Source organism: Heloderma suspectum, chromosome 6, assembly GCF_057233095.1.
Source record: "Heloderma suspectum isolate Gila_16-S chromosome 6, 16-S_ref, whole genome shotgun sequence".
Taxonomy (NCBI): Eukaryota; Metazoa; Chordata; class Lepidosauria; order Squamata; family Helodermatidae; genus Heloderma; species Heloderma suspectum.
In genome coordinates this window covers 96,380,731-96,401,856 of record NC_139463.1, presented here as the reverse complement: position 1 = coordinate 96,401,856, position 21,126 = coordinate 96,380,731, and the positions used below count along the sequence as shown (strand labels likewise).

General features: G+C 47.4%; 1 protein-coding gene across 2 annotated transcripts; it reads left to right on the top strand.

Moving 5' to 3' along the window:
* The first annotated feature begins 2,142 nt into the window (after positions 1 to 2,142).
* Positions 2,143 to 19,615, top strand: LOC146341941 (zinc finger and SCAN domain-containing protein 23-like). Of its 2 annotated transcripts, none has more exons than XM_084805281.1 (5): positions 2,143 to 2,199; positions 3,981 to 4,855; positions 8,173 to 8,302; positions 15,180 to 15,269; positions 17,810 to 18,793. In XM_084805281.1, the coding sequence occupies exons 2-5, from the start codon at positions 4,055 to 4,057 to the stop codon at positions 18,307 to 18,309; spliced, it is 1,521 nt and encodes a 506-aa protein (XP_084661407.1). In that variant the 5' UTR covers positions 2,143 to 2,199; positions 3,981 to 4,054; the 3' UTR covers positions 18,310 to 18,793. The 2 variants fall into 2 exon arrangements, with proteins under 2 accessions (XP_084661407.1, XP_084661408.1); XM_084805282.1 differs by having other exon boundaries at positions 2,154 to 2,199; positions 17,852 to 19,615.
* The last annotated feature ends 1,511 nt before the right edge of the window (positions 19,616 to 21,126 follow it).

Below are 21,126 nucleotides of genomic sequence, written 5' to 3'. Positions count from 1 at the left end.
ACAAAGGCTAGATATAAATAAACTAAGGGTGCAATCCTATGGATGTTTAGACAGAAATAAGTCTTACAACTGCCTGGCTGGGTGGCTGGGAATGCTGGGAATTGTAGGACTTATTTCTGTCTAAACATGCATAGGGTTGTGCCCTAAATGTGTCCAGGACTAGTACAAGCATGGAGGAGGAGGAGAAACATTATGCCCTATCAGAACAGGAACCTATCTAGAAAGATGTGCAGTTTCTATGTATTATACATCAGCCCATTATCTTCATCTTATATACTGACAGCAAACTCGTTCTGAGTGCCAGTCCTTCAGTGCTTCTGGACGTACTGCATCTAGCTCTATCAATCAAAAGGCATTGTGTAGCTATTGTAAGAAGATGGATTTTCTGTAAGAAAGAAGATGGAGAAAGCAGTGGGAAAACAAAGAGGGTTACAAATGAAAGACAAAGACATCTGGACACACACGCCCTTCTTGTAAAATTCCATGAATGAGGCAGGGTAATTGCACTATTAAAGCCTCATCTGGAAGCACCCCTTATTTTGCCAAAATGGCCCCCTCCACATGCAAGAAGGAAGAATTAGCAGGCTTTCCTAACTCTTTAGGAAAATATCTGTTGGAGGAAAAAACAGGAAACCGGGAAGTAGAGGGAATGGCATAGAATGGAGTAGCCTCGAAAAGGATGTTACTGGTTATCTCACATTGTAAACAGGAGCACTCCGCACTGGGAACTTATCTAGGCACTGCATCATACCTTCCAACATTTCACAGATGGAAAAAAGTGCACTCTTGTCTTGCATACGTCTAACACTTTCACTTTCTCCTCAGGGGATGACCCTGACCCTGATGACAATTTGTGCACTGCATGGTGCCTTAGCGTTCATGCACTTGTGCATGTCCATACATGTGCGCTACAGTGAAGGCACATCCATCTCTGACTTGAAGGTTTAACCCCAGAGCTGGAACATGAAGAATGGAAATTTTAGGGGAAATGTTTGCACCACCATTTAAAAAACAACAATTTCCAGGATTTTACCCACCAACAAAATAAGGATAATGATTTACCAGGGACAGAGATCAGAAAGCAGGGATTGTCCATAGTAAGCAGGAACAGTTGGAGTGTATAGCTGCATAGATTGGTATCATGACTTTTTGAGACAATCAGTGACTATCATAATAAACACACATTTGTTTCTCATTTCTTGTGCAAAGTGTTCCCTTATGGTTATGGAGCTATTGCCACATTTTGCATACCTTTAAAGGACAGTGTTTTGTACCTGGTAAATACAATAGATGCTCCAGGAAAAGCATTCCTTGTTCCTGCGCGATTATGGTGATTGCTGTGTGGGGTGTGGTTGCATGGATGCAGCACGGCTGGGGCTAATTCAGATATTTGGCCTCGATTTGATGTGCCAGGGAGCAAACCTTGACCTCCAGAGCATAAACACGATTGTGTGGTACATACCACATGAACGATAACGGCACTTGCTAGTGGACATTCATGTTTATGTGCCGCTCGCTAGATTTGTGATGAAATGCATGGGCACAAGGCCATCCTAAGACATATTGCTGCCTGAGCCAAAGAACAAGATGGTGCCCCCCCTTACATATACAAAAGCCAGCTGGACTAGTAATTCAATCTTACTTCAACATTGGCAACAAGACAACATACTTCACTGCACCTGAGGGCAGCAGGGTAGCTTTGGAGGCACACACAGCTCTGTCCCTCAATATCATGCCAACATTCTCGGTCCCCCACCTCAGCATCTGCTGCCTGAGGTGGCTGCCTCACTTTGCCTAATGGTTGGGCCGGCCCCGTGCACAGAGCTGCCTTGTATGCGCAAAGCCCATTACCACTGTGCCTAATTTTGGAACCAGAATCAGGCCTTGCCTATTTATAGCTCTAAAGGACAAGTCTGTTTCACTCCCTCTCCCTTAAAATTTCTAAAAAATTTATGGAATGACCATTAAAGTTACAGGAGCCCACGCAGTGCTCCCGTATAGCATAACACTGATCCGGTTTCTTCTTTCTGCCGGCAATGTTTCAATGAATGCGATGTTCCAAGGGTTAATATGATAGAGCACGGGAATGAGAGGGTTTAGGCAAGTAGCCAAAGCTCCTTCCTGCTCCGCCTCTTTGGTGATGGAGAGGGGGTGTTGCAGTTGGAGAATCAGCAGCTTGTGCTGGAGGCAACGCTGGGGGTGAGTTAAAGAGGCATCTGGAAGATGATGGGAGAACACAGTATCATAGAAGGAAATATTTAGCTAGAGGAGGGAGAAAGAGACAGACCCAAGTCCATCAAGACCAGGTGGTGTCTAGCAGCTGTCCCTTAATTTTCAAGCCACATATACTTCTAAAAAGATAGGTTTGGTATCCCAGGCTCTGCCTTCTCCTTCAGTTGCTTGAGATTCTAGACTGTGCAGTGCAGAGTCAATTTTTCTCCCAGAAAAGTTGTGTATTTCCTGCAAAAATGTGGGCAGGAGATCAGATCTTTTGATCACCTAAAAATGATGAAGAGACATCCTTTAGAGACTCCCCTTTAAATAGTTTGCTATGGACAGAAGCGATTGTAACCCCAGATTCCATCAGGAGTCAATCCTGGACTCAGAAATACCTCATCGTCCAAGCCATTTCAGGAAGCACCAAGGGGATGCTTCAAACTACTCTGGGGAGAAATTATAATTTTGTTAAGAGTTCTGAGATCATTATTAGAGGCCCTATCCCCCTGAAAAGACTGCAGCAGTATCCAAGGTTCCTTTGTTTGGCTGGGAGCCCAGAAATTAAACATGTTGGACCACCATCTAAATATGTACTTTGTTAATGTTCAGAGAGAGAGAGAGAATTCTCACCTGCGAGGTCCTGAATCAATGCAGTTGCCTTTCTGTATTTCACCATCTCAGGAGGAATGGTTGCTTCTGCTCCCTTTTTCTAGAGACCATCATATTCTGTTAGGGCAATCACTTGATTAGAAGAAACTAGCTGTACCTCTTACGAAAATTTTTGCAACCATGTGTGTGTCACTTACGATTTAGTAACTTTGTTATCAGCATTTATACCCGATCTTGAGATTTCACAACTTCGTATGGATGGTGCAACGGAGGCTGGTGGCTCCGATTTTCCCTTTCTCCCTCTCTCAACTTTCCAATTATGTCCCACATCAGCTTCCCTTCAGTGAACACCCCAATAATATGACCTCTTCCCACTACATTAAAGCAAGCCTCCCCCCCACCATAGAAAACGGGGTTTTTCAACCCACCTCCGTCCCGCTCATTCACCTCATTCCAATAAGCTTCGCTCCTTCCAGTAAAAACCCCCTCCCATTACATGAAAGCACAGAGAGACCTGCCCCTCCTCTGTTGCAGGGAAAGGTGGTGTTCTATTATAAACTTTAACAATTAATTGCAAAGCTGTCAATTTATTTTGGGGGGAGCCATTATTTTTCTGCAAATCTAGGCATTGGCAGGCAGCTTTTATTTCAGACAGTTCTGAACTTGATTGGATAATATTTAGGGGCTGAAATGGAGTGAACAAACATTCGTGCTCCATATTAATATATAGATGTTAGCTGATGAATCATAGATGGTTTAATTGATTAAATCTGCATAAATCCGTATATCAATAAAACACTAGCTGAAAAAGAAAAAAAGTATCTGTTTTTTTTTATAATGCACATATGTTTCGCAGCAGGCACCATCTTAGAAAAACAGTTGGGAGGGGATGCCTCTTCTATGATGGTATCTGTCTACCACCCATGGTTTTAAAAAACCTTGCCTTAGAAATCTGCCTGATTTAGGGGCACCTTTCTAATTTTTCCAAAGATGTTATACTTGACTAATCAGTGAATTCAATAAAAGTTGCAGCCGTGATCCTTACATGGCTCCCTCAGATTGTCTCACACGCTCAATGAATGACTTGTTTTACACATTCAATGAATGATTTGACCAAACCAGAGGGACAATAAATTTCCTCCTCTGTTTGCTAGAGAGAGAGAGACAGACAGACAGTCGGAGTTTTGGGAAGTGAGAGTGCGGAACTGAACAGAGTGAAGGTGGTGCAATGAGAGAGAAGATGGCCATGGAGGCAGGGGCCAAGGCAGAGCTGCGGGCACTAATCCAAGTGCCACTGAGGCTACAAGGAGTCAAAATGGAAGACCAAAGACCAGCAGGCCTCACAGTGGGAGAAGCCCCAGAGAAAACAGGAGGGGCTTCTTGTGTCCTTCATGCTGGGAAGTTGTTAAGTTGGAAGGCATCTCCATTGGTGAAGGAGGAGCCAGACGCAGGAGAGATCCAGGGCTGGGAAATCCAAGGCCAAGAGACAGAACAGCCCTGTTATTTTGGAGGGAGGAAGGCATGGCCAACAGAGTTTGAACCATGGGATGACATGCTGGCCCTTCTGGCCTCCTTTGAGCATGTGGCCCATGCCTGTCAGTGGCCAAAGGAAGAGCTGGTAGCCCGGCTTTTGCCAGCCCTGGGTGGGGATGCCCAAGAGGCCTACCTCAGTTTGGACACTAGTGACAGAAGGGACTATGGGAAAGTGAAAGCCGCCATCTTGAAGAGGGAACCCATGGCAGCTGAGAAGCGGAGGCGGCACTTCCGGCAGTACCGATACCAGGAGGCAAGGGGGCCACGGGAGGCTTGCAGGCAGCTTTGGGAACTTTGCAGGCGCTGGCTGAGGCCGGAGAGCCGAACCAAGGAACAGATCCTGGAGCTGCTGATTCTGGAACAATTCCTGACCCTCTTGCCAGAGGAGATCCAGAGCTGTGTGTGGGAACAAATGCCTGAAACTTGCGCCCAAGCAGTGGCTCTGGCTGAGGATTTTCTGGCAAGGCAACAGGAGGCAGAGAGGCGGGTACTACAGGTGAGAAGGTCCCTTCCCTCCCTCTTAATTTCTGCTGTCCTAAAATGGCTGATCTAAACCCAGAAGGACTTTTTTATGTTAGGGGAAACAACTGGAGACAAACTATCCCTCTTTCCCCTTTGTATGAAATACCTTCCTAAACACAAATGTGGCGACTGGCAGAGCCACTTCATGGGCTTCGCAATTCTGGCACGGGAAGGCTGCTGGAATGATTTCTTTCATTTGTCCAGAGTTTAGAATGCTTTAAGTGCCCCGTGCAAAGTCAGAAACAAATGGTATCCATATCCAAAGGCTTAGAGCAGGGATGTGCAACCTGCGGCCCCTGCCATTCCCTGTGCCCCCCTCCCCAGAAATGGTGTCTGTAGCTCTATGGAGTGACAAAAAGGACATATTCAGCTTGTTTGCAAGCTAAATGTGACCCTTTTCAGACTCTGTACTGGCTATGGAGCACCCAAAGGGTCAAATTTAGCTTGCAAGTAAGCTACTTTTGACTCTTTTGGCACTTCATAGCAGCTACGGATGCTATTTTCTTCTTTAAAAAATTAATTTTTCACAATTGGAAAATTTTTCACAATTTTTTGGAGCATGGGGGTGGAGTATCAGGGGCAGAAAAACGGCCTCTGGACCTCCTCAGGTTCCCCTTCGCTGGCTTAGGGTGCAATCCTATGCATGTTTAGACTGAGAAAAGGCCTACAACTCTCAGCATGCCTCAGCCAGCAATGCTAGCTGGGGCATGCTGGGAGTTGTAGGCCTTTTCTCTGTCTAAACACGCATAGGATTGCGCCCTTAGAGTCCAAGGCAGGGGTGGGCAACTTTGGGAGGTCTGGGGGCTATCCCCCCCTCATAGGCTGCATTCTTGCCATGGCCCCACAGAATTTGGTGGCAAACAAATCACCAATTTGCTGCTATGTTTCAGCGGCAAGCCACTACAGAACTCTAAAAGGTAAAAGGTAAAGGTGTCCCCAACCAGTCGTGTCCGACTCTAGGGTGTGGTGCTCATCCCCGTTTCTAAGCCGAAGAGCCAGTGCTGACCGAAGACGCTTCCGTGGTCACGTGGCCGGCATGACTGAACACCGAGTTGCACAGAGCGCTGTTACCTTTCCCGCCGAAGCGGTATCTATTTATCTACTTGCAATTTCTTGCTTTCGAACTGCTAGGTTGGCAGAAGCTGGGACTGAAGACAGGAGCTCACTCCGTCACGCAGCACTCGGGTCTAGAACTGCTGTCCTGCCGACCTTCCGGTCTGCAGTTCAGCGTCTTAACCACTAAGCCACCGCGGCCTCTACGAACTAGAACTCTACGGTGGCCCAAATTTAGCTTGAAAACAAGTTCAATTTGTCCGTTGTAGCATTCCATAGCGGTTTGCTGCCCATTTGGCCAGTTTTTTGCCACCACCACTGTGAATTTTGGAGGTGATGGCAGGGGCCGCATGCAACCTGTGGGCTACATAATGTCCACCCCTGGTCTAAGATGAGACATAAAAGGGGAGGGAGGATTAGGAATGAGCATGAAAACTCCATGGAGATCAGCTGAGTAACCCTGAGCCTAAATTTGAAAGCTCTTTTGCAAGCAATCAGTTCAGACTTCCAGCAGGAGCAATCTGTCCCTCCCCTGGCAGCTCCCGGGGCAAGGAGGAAGAGGGGGAGGGAGGGAGAGAAGGGAGGGCTGAGAGAAAAGGTGAGGCCCCTTCCATTTTTGGTTCTGTCTCCGTCCATCGCAAGCTTCAGCCCTGCCTATCACCAGAAAGCAGGCCCTGGCAGATGACTCCTGAGGGAATGCAGTCCTCAACAGAAAAGCAGTTCCCCACCTCTGAGGTAGATAGTCCTGGGTGACAATCATTCCCATGGGTTCTCCAGGGCCGCATCCTGGGAAGTCACAGCTGCTTGTCCTCTGAGCGTTCATGCTGTGAAGTACTCAGGATTGGGCCAAAACATTTTGGTGACTGAGGTGGATAATCTAAATAACCCCCCACCTCAGGAATCGGCACAAGGCCCGGTCCGCTGGACATTCTCTCACGCAAACATTTGTCGAGCGGTGCAAGAGTTGCCCGAGCACATGGTGCCAGCCCCTATGAGTCAGATCCGTCTGCTGCACTTAGCGGCCACCCAGAATCTTCCTCCCTTGAGGCAGCTGCTTTGCCTTGCATTGTGGCAGGTTCACTTCTGGAAAAGCCTACAGAAAAACGTCTTCCATGTAGCACTCTTGTTATGTGTGCAGCGAATGTCAGATTCTGTGTACAAGCAGCAGCAACAATAATAAATCTGCCAAGCTGTCACGACTTCAGCGAGTGTATCCAACTCTGCCTCGAGGTCCTTTGCTCCCTCAGCTGTTCCAGGGAATTATTGACAGTATTTCGTGCAGCCCCCTCCCCTTATGAGCCCTGTCTCTCTGCACAGAACAGGCCCTTCCCTGCCAATTTAGGGGCCAGGCAGTTAGGTTGTGGCCCCTGGGCAGTTGGCTGTCAGCCTATGTGGGCCAGAAGCATGTGTGTGGTCCAAATGAGGCATGGGTCAAGTTCCAGAGCAAGAAATGAGGATCAGAAATGACAAGAGGCAGGGGTCAGGATCTAGTGCAGCAATCAGGGACTGGTTGCCGGAGTCCTCAGACCAGAGACAAGTTGCTCCAACCAAGCAATAAACTCTGAGGATAGGGCTTTATAGGGCCTGGCTGGCTGGGATTGGTCTTCAGGGTCAGCCGACTGGATGCTCAAGCAAGGTGGTACTGCACCCTGCTAGATGGCACCACTGAAGCCCAGAGCTCAATCTGCCGGGCTTTATAGGGCCTGGTGGGCTGGGATTAGCCCTTGGCATCAGCTGACTGGATGCTTAAGTGGGCTGGTAGTGCAGCCTAGATGGTGTCCTTGAAACCCAGTGCTCAGTCTCCAAGGTTTGCAGTAGGAACAGACTGGTGGTGGTAAGACATCAGTGCCAGACAATAAAGGGCCCACATCTTTGGCACCTTATGTTAGCTTTCGCAAGGGAGATTTTATGGGGTTGCAAGATTGTGCCAAACAAAATGCTGCTTCTACTTATCTGCAGGTGCTACAGAAGAAGAAGTGGTGATGAGGGAAGCCTAAAATCCTTAAGTCTTTTAAAAACAGAACTCACGCACACCCTTCCTGGCTGCCATGAGCACAGGACTGATAATCATGTTAACTCTCACAAGTGTATCCAACTGTGTCCCAAAGCGAAAGGAAGTTCCTTGCTCCCTCAGCTGTTCCAGGGAATCTCTGCCAGAACTTGGAGAAACCCCCCTGCCCCACTGCCTGTACCAGCCCTGTCCCTTTGGACTGAACAGGTCCCTCCCTCCCATTTCAGGTGTCAGGGCCATTCAAGGATGTGGTGGTGGATTCCCCAACAGCAGAGCTGGCTCCGTTGGACACCGGGCAGAGGATCTTCTGCAGGGAGGTCAAGCGGGCAGGTGGGGGGGATGCCAGCAGCTCTCTGGGTAAGTAGTCACTGCCTTTGAGATACAGGCTTAGATGCTAAGATCCTTGAGAAAAGGGAGCTGTCTGTTTATACTTTGTAAAGCCCCATGCACATGGATGGATCTGTCTGTCTATCTATCATCTACCCACCGATGATAAACATCAGCCTTGTAAATGAGCCCACAAAAGTTACTAACCCACAAAAATCTTTCCTAGCTTGCTAAGTAGCTACTGCTGCAGAGGTCAGCATGGAAATTAAAAACACACACATTAAAATTTTAAATTAAAAATTAAATTTAATGAAAAAATGAATTGCCTTCTTCCAAACACACAGGTGGAGGAGGGGCACAGCTGAGGGGGGCAGGTGAGAGAAAAGGATGAACAGATGTTGGTTTGTTATCTTTTCCCTTCTCTATGGCCTTGGTTGGACGAAGTATGGCAAATTCACACAGAAAGCCTCCTGCCTTCCTTATCAGGGGTGATTTGTGCTGGGCTGTCATTCTTATCAAGGACTTGAGAAAGGAACCAGAGCAGATCCCACAATGAAGCTGGGTACTTCCTCTTCTTTCCATATCCTGATGGGCTCCCCCCTCCATAATCCTTCCAACTTTTAAAATCAGCCTAGCTAGATGTAAGTAGAATTTTGTGGAGGGTTGGCTCAAATTTCTGCCATCTCCAGGGCTGGCCCAAGATCAAATGGTGCCCCAAGAGAATTATGAATTCCCTCTCTGTTTCTTCCACTTTTTAATATCACTTTTAAAAATTGCATCTTTCATCTTTTTCACAACTTTGATGCATAATTTTCACACGTGCTTTTATCCCTATCCTAGAAGGCAGTACATTTGCACCTGTAGGTCAGATCATAATCACTCAAAGTCACTCTCGCGTACAATGAGGCTGTTCATACAACACGCTAACACACACTTGGTGGTTGAGTGTGGGTTGTTTGTTGAACCGTGGGTTGTTTGCTGAACCGTGGGTTAGTGTGTTGTCTGAACACAGCCAGGGTAGCTTGTTAACCATGCAGTGTGGCTTATTTTCTTGAACAAACCACCTTGAGAACCCATGGTTTGTTGTTGGGTTGTTCAGGGTGGTTAACAAGCCACACTGCATGGTTAACAAGCCACCCTGTCTGCATTCAGAAAACACGATAACCCACCCTGCGGAAAATGTGCTGCGTTTAGAAAATACACTAACCTACGGTTCAACAAACAACCCATGGTTCAAAATAACTTACACTCAACCACTGAGTATGGGTTAGCATGTTGTGTGAACAGCCCCATCTTGTTTAACAGGCACTAATGTTGTAAATTTCCCCACATTTCTGTTTTTTAAAAGTCAAGTAACAAGTGTCAGTGCAATGTTGACCGTGTAGATCAGTGCTGCCGGCTTTACAAGCGACGATGAAGTGATCGTACTGTTGTTCCAGCTGTTGAGTGGATAGTTGAGTAGCATGTCCCTGCCTCCAAGCATGGAAATCCAGAAGCCCAGAGATGCAGGTTGTTGCCTGGTCTTAATTCACCTGTCCCAAAATCCAGGTCTGGCCATACCCCTGAATTCTCCCCACTAATCTGTATGAGATTAGTGTAGTCTTCCCCAATCCGGCACCCTCCAGATGAGTTGGACTACAATGCCATCATCCCCAGCCAGGCACTGGCCATGATGGCTGATGACGATGGGAGTTTTAGTCCAACACACCTGGAGGGCGCTGAGTTGGGGAAGGCTGGATTATCATAGAAACATAGAATAGTAGGGTTGGAAGGGGCCTATAAGACCATCGAGTCCAATCCCCTGCTCAGTGCAGGAATCTAAGAAAGCATCCCTGTCAGATGGCTGTCTAGTTTCATCTTGAATGCCTCCAGCGTGGGAGAGCCCACCACCTCCCTAGGTAGTTGGTTCCATTGTCGAATTGCTCTAACAGCCAGGAAGTTTATCCTGATGTTCAGCTGGAATCTGGCTTCCTGTAACTTGAGCCTATTATTCCGTGTCCTGCACTCTGGGATGATGGAGAAGGGATTCTGGCCTTCCTCTCTGTGACAAACTTTCAAGGGTTTGAAGAGCGCTATCCTATCTCCCCTCAGTCTTCTCAAGGCTAAACATGCCCAGTTCTTTCAGTCTCTCCTCATAGGGCTTTGTTTCCAGTCCCTTGATCATCTTTGTTGCCCTCCTCTGAACCCTCTCCAGTTTGGCTGTATCCTTCTTAAAGCGCAGTGCCCAGAACTGGACACAGTACTCCAGATGAGGCCTAACGAGTGCTGAGTAGAGGGGAACTAGTACTTCATGTGATTTGGAAGCTATACTTCCATTAATGCAGCCTCAAAATAGCATTTGCCTTTTTCGCAGCCACATCACATTGTTGGCTCATATTCAGCTTGTGATCTACAACAGTTCCAAGATCCTTCTTGCTTGTAGTATTGTTGAGCCAAGTATCCCCCATCTTGTAACTGTGCATTTGGTTTCTTTTTCCTAGGTGCAGAACTTGGCATTTATCCCTATTAAATGTCATTCTGTTGTTTTCTGCCCAGCGTTTCAGTCTATCAAGATCACTTTGAATTCTGTTTCGGTCTTCCAAGGTATTAGCTATCCCGCCCAATTTTGTGTCATCTGCAAATCTGATAAGCATTCCCTGCACCTCCTCATCTAAGTCATTAATAAAAATGTTGAAGATCACTGGGCCCAGGACTGAGCCCTGCAGTACCCTGCTCATTACCTCTCCCCAGTTTGAGAAGATTTGAGTCCAATACTGTAGCCAACTGTGGATCCACCTGATAGTTGTTTCGTCTAGTCCACTTTGAGCTAGTTTGCTAATCAGGATATCATGGGGCACTTTGTCTAAAGCTTTGCTGAAGTCGAGATATATTATGTCCACAGTATTCCCACAGTCCACGAGGGAGGCTACCTGATCAAAAAATGAGATCGGATTAGTTTGGCAGGATTTGTTCTTGACAAATCCATGTTGGCTTTAAGTAATCACTGCATTGTTTTCAAGGTGCTTACATACTGATCGCTTTATAATCTGCTCCAGAATTTTCCGAGGGGTTGATGTCAGACTGACTGGTCTGTAGTTCCCAGGTTCCTCCTTTTTGCTCTTTTTGAAGATAGGGACAACATTAGCCCTCCTCCAGTCATCTGGCATTTCACCCGTCCTCCATGATTTCTCAAAGAGAATAGACAGCGGTTCTGAGAGCTCTTCTGCCAGTTCCTTTATTACTCTAGGATGTAGTTAACTTGGCCCTGGAGATTTGAACTCATTCAAAGTAATTAGGTGTTCCTTGACCATATGCCTAGCAATCTCAAGCTGCAATCCTGCCCCTTCAGCCTGTACTTTGCCTTTGCCAGGGGGGTCATAGACCCTCTTTCGGGAGAAGGCTGTAAAGGGCTCCTTGGAGGCCTCTCTCAGTCTAATCCAGTAGCCAAGTCCAGACACATACAGAGGAATTCCTTTCAAAGCTTTATTCTTCTTTTACAACTTAACAACTATACTGTTTGCAACTAGATCTGAGCAGCACAGTACCTATGCTCTAAGTTGGAACAGTTGGTCCCCGTTTGAAAGGGAATTACTGGCAGACCCGTGAACTTAAGGACCAGGGGGAGTCCCTCCCCTTTTCCCTTGGATCCTCTGGGCGCAGCCGTTGTTTGTGCGCCAACCGGGCACTATGCCTCCTTTCCGCGCCCTCCATCTGGCGCCACTCTCTGCGTCTGCGTCGCGCGTCCACCAAGTCTGCTATCCGCGCTCCGTTACTCCCTGGACTGCTATCTAAGCTAGGAATGTTGGTGGGAGGATTCTCCGTCAGCTGTTGGCCCTGGGAAAGAGGAGCGCGCTCCCCTCCCAGGAGCGACTGCTCTTCCTCAGAATCAGAACTACTCTGGGATTCTATGGGCTCAGTGTCCACCCTGACAAAGACTGAACTGAAGTAGGAATTGAGCACCTCTGCCTTTTCTTTGTCATCTGTTATCATTTTGCCATCCTTATTTAATGTTGAGCCACCATTTCTTTCCTCTATCTTTTACTATGCACGTATCTGAAGAAAACCTTTTTGTTGCTTTTAGCATCCCTCGCTAACCTCAGCTTGTTCTCAGCTTTAGCCTTCCTGATGCCATCCCTGCAATTCTGTGCTACCTGCCTGCACTCTTCCTTTGTAGCTTGGCCTTCCTTCCACTTCCTATATGTGTCCTTTTTCATTTTCAGGTCATCTCTAAGCTTTGGCTTCTTCTGTTGTTTTCCACCTTTTTTTCTTGTTGGAATTGTTTGTAATTGTGCCTTTAGAATTTCCTTTCTTAAAAACTCCCACCCATCTTGGACTCCTTTTCTCGTTAGAGGCACTTGCCATGTATCATTGCTTTGAGTTTATTAAAATTGGCTTTCCTAAAATCCAGGGCACATGTTTGGCTACGCTCGGCTTTTGCTTCTTTTAGAACCAAGAACTCAAGTACAACATGGTCACTTTCCCCCAGAGTTCCCGTAACTGCTACTTTATCCACTAAATCATCTCTGTTGGTTAGGATCAAGTCAAGGATAGGCGATCCTCTAGTTCCTTCCTCCACTTTCTGTGGATGCTATCAGCAACACAAGTCAGGAATTTCCTGGAGGGGCCATGTTTTGCAGAATTTGTCTCCCAACAAATATCGGGGAAATTGAAGCCCCCCATTACTACTACATCTTGCTTCCTTGAAACATTGGCAATTTGCTTTTCAAAAGTTTCATCCTCATCTTCTCCTTGATTGGGTGGCCGGGAGTAGACTCCGACCACCAGGTTCCTTTTATTCTTTGCTCCATTTATTTTAACCCAGATGCTCACGATGGGGATACAAAGCCCATCCTCCTGTATCTCTGTGCAGAGATATGTATTTTTAACATATAGTGCAACTCCACCTCCCTTTCTGTTCCTTCTGAACAAGTTATATCCTTCAATTGCTGTATTCCAGTCATGGGAGTCATCCCACCAAGTTTCAGTTACACCTATCAAGTCATAATTTCCCTCCCGTATTAAGAGTTTAGGGCATAACTGTGTTCATACACTTGTTTGTAGGTGCATCTGCAGCAATGGTTTTCGCTGTAGCATATCCTGGAACAGCAGTACCATATTTCTTGTGGTGTCCTGGTTCAGAACTCTGCTTCCTGGTTTTCAGGGTGGGGGTGGGGCCTTGGCTCTCCATGACAGGAACCAATTTGAGAGTGCAAGTCCTCCAGTGCAAGATCCTGGCAGTCAGGGGCACAAGTTTGGGAGTCTCGATGCGGTAGGCCTGCAGAGGGAACCTTTTTTATGCTTAGGGTCAGGTTCCCTTGGGGGAAGTCTCTTGGAGGCCACATGTTGTAGTAGGCGGGGCCGAGTTGGCAGCGGACAGGACCAAAGCTAATAGTGGGCAGCCACGCATTTTCTTTCTGGTAACCCTTTTCTATCTCTCCATCTGTCTCTCTCACTGCCACCCATTCCTCCTTTCTCTCGTTCTCTACTTACCTCTCTCCACTTTTCTCTCTCTATCTCCCCGTCACCTTTCCCCCTTCCCACTGACTCTCTTCCCCCTTTTGCCTCTCCCCTTTCTCTCTTTCTCCCCTTCTTTCTCCTCCTTTCGCCTTCCCTCCCCAATTAGGGGGCAATTCGGCTTAGAAAAGAAGGTCCCATTCACGCATATCCTCACTGGGGATGGGAGAACAAGGGATGTTTGAGCTCACTGGAATTCTCCAAACTGTAGTTCAAAGCTCAGCTTGCTCTAGTTTTCGTTTGTGACCTATTTTTCGGTTTGTACCAATGGGGGAAATTTGCATTTTTCAAAAGTTGTGCATTTTTACAGCTGTGCGTTTTTCAAAAGTTGTGCATTTTGTGAATGTAAATGCAAGTTCGTGACTTTGCGAATATTTTCAGAGAATATGCACTTATTCGCATTCACATTTGGGGTTGCAAACTGGGCTATTTTTGCATGTTTTGCAAACTGAAATAAAATCCTCAGACATCCCTAATCCTTACTCCAGCCTTCCCCAATGTGGTGTCTTCCAGATGTGTTGGACTACAACTCCCAACATCCCTGACCACTGTCCATTCTGCCTGGCACTGATGGAAATTGTAATCCAAAACAGGAGGGGGATACCATGTTCTGGTCAGGATGCCCTGTTCCTTTCTGTGCCTCACAGTGGTTCCAGATAATGAGACTTTTATTGTGCTATCGCCTTGCCTCATTCACAGACATTTACCTCTGGGGTGGGAGCTGACATCATTGTCTTCCACTTGTAACCCCCCCATGTTTTTCTGCTGCTGCTTCCGCACTGTCTGGGAACTGAGCCTTCATAGTTCTGGGTAGCTTACTAGGTATTAAACCCAAGTATTAATCCCAACCCATAAGGTTCAAGCTCTAGATTTTTTTCCAGGGAATTGAGAATGGCATTAGGCTGCAATCCTATGCATGTCTGCACAGAAATAAGTCCTACAACTCCCCACATCCCTCAGCCAGCATGTTTAGACATGCATAGGGTACAACCTTAAAGAGAAACATTGTGAAGAATACTTGCTCCCCCTGTCCCTCAACAATTAACCTGTGACTTGAAACAGTTATCTGCCTCAGGAAAAAACAAATCCCAATAATTGTATCACCATACCACAGCCATTATACATCCATCTCTGAAGGAGATACCCAAACAATTCCTTCTACCTAGATGTATGGGGATATTCCAAGAGAGAACTGGGAATAGCAGGCGCTTCATTCCAGTGACTGAACATCCCACCCCACCCTCTAATATAGCCTTCCCCTACCAGATGTCCTCCAGATTCGTGGGGCTACAACTCCCAGCATGCTCCAGACAGCCCAACATATCTGGAGGTTGGGGAAGGCTGCTCTAATGTTATTTCTTGTTTTCTTTGGCCTTTTTGGGTTGAACTACATTGAACCCCTTTTCTGGTATAGGCTCTTCTGACACAGAGGTGACATGGGACTCATCGGCGGATGAAGGAGGCTCTGGCAGCTCTGGGAGGCAAGGTCCTTCTGTGGGGGCAGGTAAGCATGGTGCTCTTTACACTGGAGGCATCCCAAAATTTGTTTCAGGTAGGAGTAGCCCTAGTGGCTAAGAAACTGTGCTACAAATCACCAAGTCTTGCCTCCTTCCTGAACTTGCTAGATCAGTCTCCAGCAGACCCTCCGTCTCCCCAGCCTCGCAGAAGTCTCAGGCTACAAAACCAGGTGACGGCTCTTTACAGTCCAGTCAGCTCATCCAGGAAGGGCAGACCTGACCACACCGGAGGTCTTGTCAGCCTCCATAAGGCTTCAGTTGGCTTGAGATCCCTGCTGAGACAACATCCTCCTATTGTCATAGTAGGAGAGAGTTTGAGCCAGCAGGACTCACTTAGAGCTATTCTGGGTCCAATTTTCTTCTTGCCTTATTCTGACTGTGATCAGATACTACCAGCTTTCCCTGTGAACCTTAAGGGGACCCTAGAACAGGACAGTTGGGGCTGATGGAACTGGAGTCCATCAACATCTGGAGGGACACAGGTGCCCAATCCCTGATATAGGCAATACTGAGTTAGATGGATCCATGGCATGAGTCTGTGTAAGACACCTTCCTAAAACATCAATGAGTATAGCTATTCCCCCTGCAGCATAGCTATCTCCACATTTCATCTGGAGATGAGATACTGCACTACTGATACTGGACAGGGTCTAGCATGAGTGTAACACATAAAAATGTAAGAAACAGCCATGCTGGATCAGACCAGAGGCCTATTTATTCCAGCATTCTGTTCCCACAGTGGCCAACCAGACACTTGTGGGAAAGCCCACAAGCAGGACATGAGGGAAACAGCACTTGTGTCCCCCAGCAACTGGTATTGAGAGGCATACTGCCTCTGATGCCAGAGGTAATGTATAGCCATTGGGACTAGTATTATTGATAGCCTTATCCTCCATGAATTTGTCTAATCCCCTTTTAAAGCCATCCAAGTTGGCAGCTCACTACATCCAACGGCAGCAAATTCCACAATTTAACTATATGTTGCGTGGAAAAGTCCTTTCTTTTGTCTGTTCTGAATCTCTCACCATTCAGCTTCCTTGCATAACCTTCTAGTATTATGAGAGGACTCTAGTATTATGAGAGAGGGAGAAAAATGCCTCCCTATCCACTTTCTCCACACCATACATAATTTTATACATCCTGGTTAAGCCTCCCCTTACTTGCCTTTTTTCCCCTAAGCTAAAAGGTCCCAAATGTTGTAATTTTTCCGCATAAGGGAGTTGCTCCAGCCCCTTGATCATTTTGGAAAACAAAGGCAGCTGTGTTGGCCATGAAAAATATTGCATAATCTATATAGTGTAAAACGTTTTTAAGGCCAACTAAAAATGTGCAGATCACAAAAAAATGTGCAGGTTTTCGAGATTTCCAGATCTCTTTATCAGGCAAGATGTTACAAAAAGCAGATTGGTGGTGTGGGGGGTGGGGAATAGGAATGGTGGAAAAGGCTAACTGGATGTTGCAGTCAGGATACCTTCATAGTCTTTAAGACCTATTCAGGTGTTCAGTTCTACAATCGTGTAAAATCGCTCCATCCCTGCCTCCTCCACCCCCAACCTCCCCATGTTGATGGGGAAGCTTTGCAGTGAAAGTGTAAGTGTGTCCAAATGAATGTGATTACAAAGCTCCATGCAGTTGGGAACCCTGCCTTATCAGGGTTCCTGATCGCACAGAGCTTGTAATCACATTCACATTTCTTCTGCAGACCTCTGCACATTTCCTCTGCTGGGGAGATTGGGAGTGGAGCGGGTGGGGATGGAGTTCCCTGTATATCAGGGGTGCAGAACTGTTTTGGTGTGGAAGGGGAAGATTGCCCCCCACCAGGCCCACCATGGGCCGGATGATATCGGGTGGGATGGCCCCACCTCATGATACACTCCCCTGTGATTTCACACACATTCTTTTTTTCTCTTTGTGCTGGAAGGAGGCATGGAACTGGCCTTCCTCCCAGCACAGAGAAAGGGACCAAGGCCACCCCACATTCTGACTGCTATCCTCAATCTCAGATCAGGGATGAGAGGTGTCAGGATTCACCTGCATGGGGAAGAGCGGCCACTCCCTCTGACACAGGCGAGTCTCGCCACCTCCTCACCCCCACTGTTATCCCATGTATCTCTGATCTCAGATCGGAGATAGCAGTGTGGGGATGCCCTCCAAGGGGGTTACTCCAGGGGTGTGGCTTGGAGCCTAAGCCCCTGGAAGAACACCAAGAGGCTGTCTGTGCCGGATTGGGGTGCCCTGCAGGCCAGATTCAGCCAGGAGGCTGGAGTTCCTGCTGTACGTGATTTTAAAACTGAATACCTGAATCAAGGTAGAGTCTTAAGATGATATGGGTGAGGAGGCATTCCTTTTTGAGGTGTGGTGTCCAGAAGTGTACATAATATTTCAAGTGTGGTCGCAAGACTAAGAAGTCTGTACATTTTGTGAGCAGGGAGAGGTCTTTCTTACAATAAACATTCTGTTGCATCTTTTTGTTTCTTTCCTCTCGTGTACTGGTATCGGGCTGCCAATTTTCTTTTCTCTCTGGGAGCTGTGAGCTGTGGAGTAACGTCTGGATTCTCTGCCCTGGCAGTGCACAAGAGGGCCCCAGTTGGAGCTGAGGAGCCCTTCCAACAAGAAGAGTATGAGGAGAGGTTTATGGGAGCTGAAGGGCTGCGGACCCATCCGGGGGCTGTCAGCCGCGACAGCGCCTACTTGTGCGGCCAGTGTGGGAAAGGATTCCGGTGGCCGTCGGCACTGGCCGTGCACCAGAGGACCCACACAGGTGAGAAACGGCATCGCTGCAATGAGTGTGGGAAGTGCTTTGGCCAGCGTGGGCACCTGACAGTGCACCGAAGGATTCATTCAGGGGAGAAGCCATACGCCTGCCCTCAGTGTGGGAAACAGTTTGTGGACTCGTCCCACCTCACAAAGCACCAGAGGACTCACTTGGGTGACAGGCCACATCACTGCACTGAGTGCGGACGGAGGTGTGCGAACAAACGGTCACTGGTGCAACATCAGAGGATTCACAGCAAGGAGAAACCCTAGGGCCCAGATGATCATGGGCCATTTGTGGAATGCTTGGACTCAGTTATAATGGTTGAACTCGGACTTCTCCAACCCTGGTGCCCTCCAGAAGTGTTGAACTGAAACTCCCATAATTCCCATGCCAGCTGGGAATTATGGGAGTTGCAGTTCAACACACCTGGATGCACCAAGGTGGGGAATCTGGTCTGAGGAGAAAGGAGCTGCTGCTTCCATTTTGAGGCCTTTATTTCCTTGTGGGGAGGGAGAAACCTTGATAGATGTGCAGGAGTTCTCTCCCATTTGCCTTCAGAACCCCAATAGCCAAGAGGCGCAACACCTGCCCCTCTTTCCCTCTTATCCAATCAGGGTGCTTCCAGATGATGCTCTGATGGCACCGTCGCCCTGTCTTGTTCACAGAATTTTATAGGAGGGTCCAGACGCCGACATCTTCAGCTCATAACCCATGGCTCCTTTCGCCTTTTCTCTTACCACAGAAAATCCATTCAGAAAGAAAAAATGGAATACCGCACCATGGTTTCTGTTTGTTAGCACTAGGAAACTCCACCTGGAAGCACCCTCTGTCTCTTTGGTCATCAGCCATTTTGTCCCTAGTAAAGTGGTTCCATGAGGGAGGAATATGGTGGTCTGCCTCCTATCTCTGAAGTCATAACAACTGCCCATGAGTGAGTAGTGTAGTTGGGCATGGGCCCTTTGGGGCCTCCCTGAGGCTCACGCACACACAAGGGGATACAGTCAGAGCCAGCATGAAGGGTTGGCATGGTCAGGCACCTGCTGAGGGTCCACACCCAAGCATGGGCCCATTGACAAGAGCCCCCTGGGGGTGGTCGCCCTCTTCACCATTGCAACCTGATGGGTCACCTGCCTCTTGCTCTGGCCCAGACAATGGTGGCGGTGAGAAGGAGGAGCAGCAGATGCCACAGCCTACTTGCACCCGGGCCATCTGCTTGTCAAGCAAGCAGGTGGTAGCAATAATGAGAAAGAGGATGAGGAGAAAGAGCAGCTGGTGACAGTGGCGGTGAGAAGGCCAACTTGTTAAGGGAGGGTTTCCCACTGAGGTTGTCTTGCCCAAGGGGCCTGAAGAAGCTGGAGGTGATGCTGGGAACAGTTAAGATGGAACTGGCACTTTGCCTGCCACAGTCATCACCATTGTTCTGGGGTGGGGTGACCACACATTTTAAAGCCTTTTCACGTCATCAGTTCTTAAAATTAACCACTGGGGGCTGTTAGTGACATAAAAACTACTATTTAACACTCTGGACTGGGGGGTGGGGGCATCTCTACACACTGAATTGTTCTCCACCAGATGAAAGAGAGGAAACAAAAACCCTATTTGGAAAAAAGAGCAACTAAATGCAATCCTGTGCATGTTTAGACAGAAAAAATTCTACATGCTGACTGGGGAATGCTGGGAGTTGTAGGACTTTTTATCTGTCTAAATATGCATAGGATTGCGCCCTAAGAACCCTGTGGTGCTTTAAAGACTAACACATACATCTGATGTAGTAGGCTTTTGCCTATGTATGTATGTATACATACATGCTCCTGCCACAGAAAACACATTTGTTATCCTTTAAGGTGCCACAGGTCTCATTGTTTTGGCCACCATGACAGATTAACATGGCTACTCTTCTGAAACAGATTCCACTTCTCCAGTTCCTTTCAGAAGTTTGAGATACGGCCAGTATAGGTGATGTGAGGGTTCTGATCTGTGCCAATAATTTGAAGGAACCAGGCAGGATGGTCATTATTCCAAATTTATTAATCCAGAGTAAAAGGGTGTGATGCCCTGTCTGCATGTGTGTGAAGATACCTGTAATATTTTTTGAACAGCAAAGCCACTCTGGAAGCACCCTCACCGTGTTCCTTCCAAAGAAACATTCCTCTCCAGGGATGGGCTCCAAAGAAAATGGTCCTGCAAGTTTGAAACGGCAGCCAGCTGTGCTCAGCACTGACAGGCTAGCATCCCGGTTGTCACCCAAAAACCTCCCCAATCCTTGGAGCACTTTTCCTTTAAAAAAATCATTTAAAAATACAGTCACAAACAACTGGGTAAGCAAACAGGCATGTTTTTAAAAAGGTTTTACCCCCAGCTCTGAGAGTGGTGATGCTAAGGTGGAGTCAGAATAAAGGACTGTATGAACAATGGTGAAAGTGAGCAGGTCTGGCCATGCACAAAGTCCCAGACTAAGGGTGCAGTCCTATTCATTTTTAGACAGAGCAAAGGCCATGCTGGCTGGGGCATACTGGGAGCAGGCCTTTTCTCTGTCTAAATACCTATAGGATTGCGCCCCAAGGCTTATTTGTGATATGGGCCTGCCATCATAGACTAGAAGCTCTGAAAGTTTTAAAATGTTTATTTGTACTGTGTTCTCAGAATGTTGACGAGGGAGGTGGAGGACGTGCGTAATTTTTAAAGTATAATTTTTACGCATAAGTAAGTGGGAGCCCTGTCGTTGGCCCTGGACGGAAGACAGACTCCATAATTCTAAGGGCTGAAACAGGATGCGAGAGACCCACAATCAAAACCTCCACATTCCGAAGCTGTTTACAATAGAATACTGCAGTCAGGAAGGCTACTGCCTTTGTGTCCTGCTTCTGGGATCTAGCCACCATATTAATTTCCCACAGTGCCCCAGAGGAACACTATGTCAGGGCATTGTGAGAAATTATCATGGAGGCTAGACTGGTGCTGCTTGGAGTGCCTGGCCAGAAGAAATAAATTAAAGGGAGGCCAAAAGCTGAAATCAGCTATGGCCCTGAGAGTGGCCCAAGAATGCTGGACGCTGAATTGACACCAGGCCTGTTCTTCCTCCACCT

Excerpts from the sequence above, each read along its gene's own strand:
- LOC146341941 (XM_084805281.1), top strand. The coding sequence starts at position 4,055 with ATGAGAGAGAAGATGGCCATGGAGGCAGGGGCCAAGGCAGAGCTGCGG. Across the intron at positions 4,856-8,172 it reads CAGAGAGGCGGGTACTACAG|GTGTCAGGGCCATTCAAGGA; the intron begins GTGAGAAGGTCC and ends CTCCCATTTCAG. Across the intron at positions 15,270-17,809 it reads AGGTCCTTCTGTGGGGGCAG|CTGTGAGCTGTGGAGTAACG; the intron begins GTAAGCATGGTG and ends TCTCTCTGGGAG.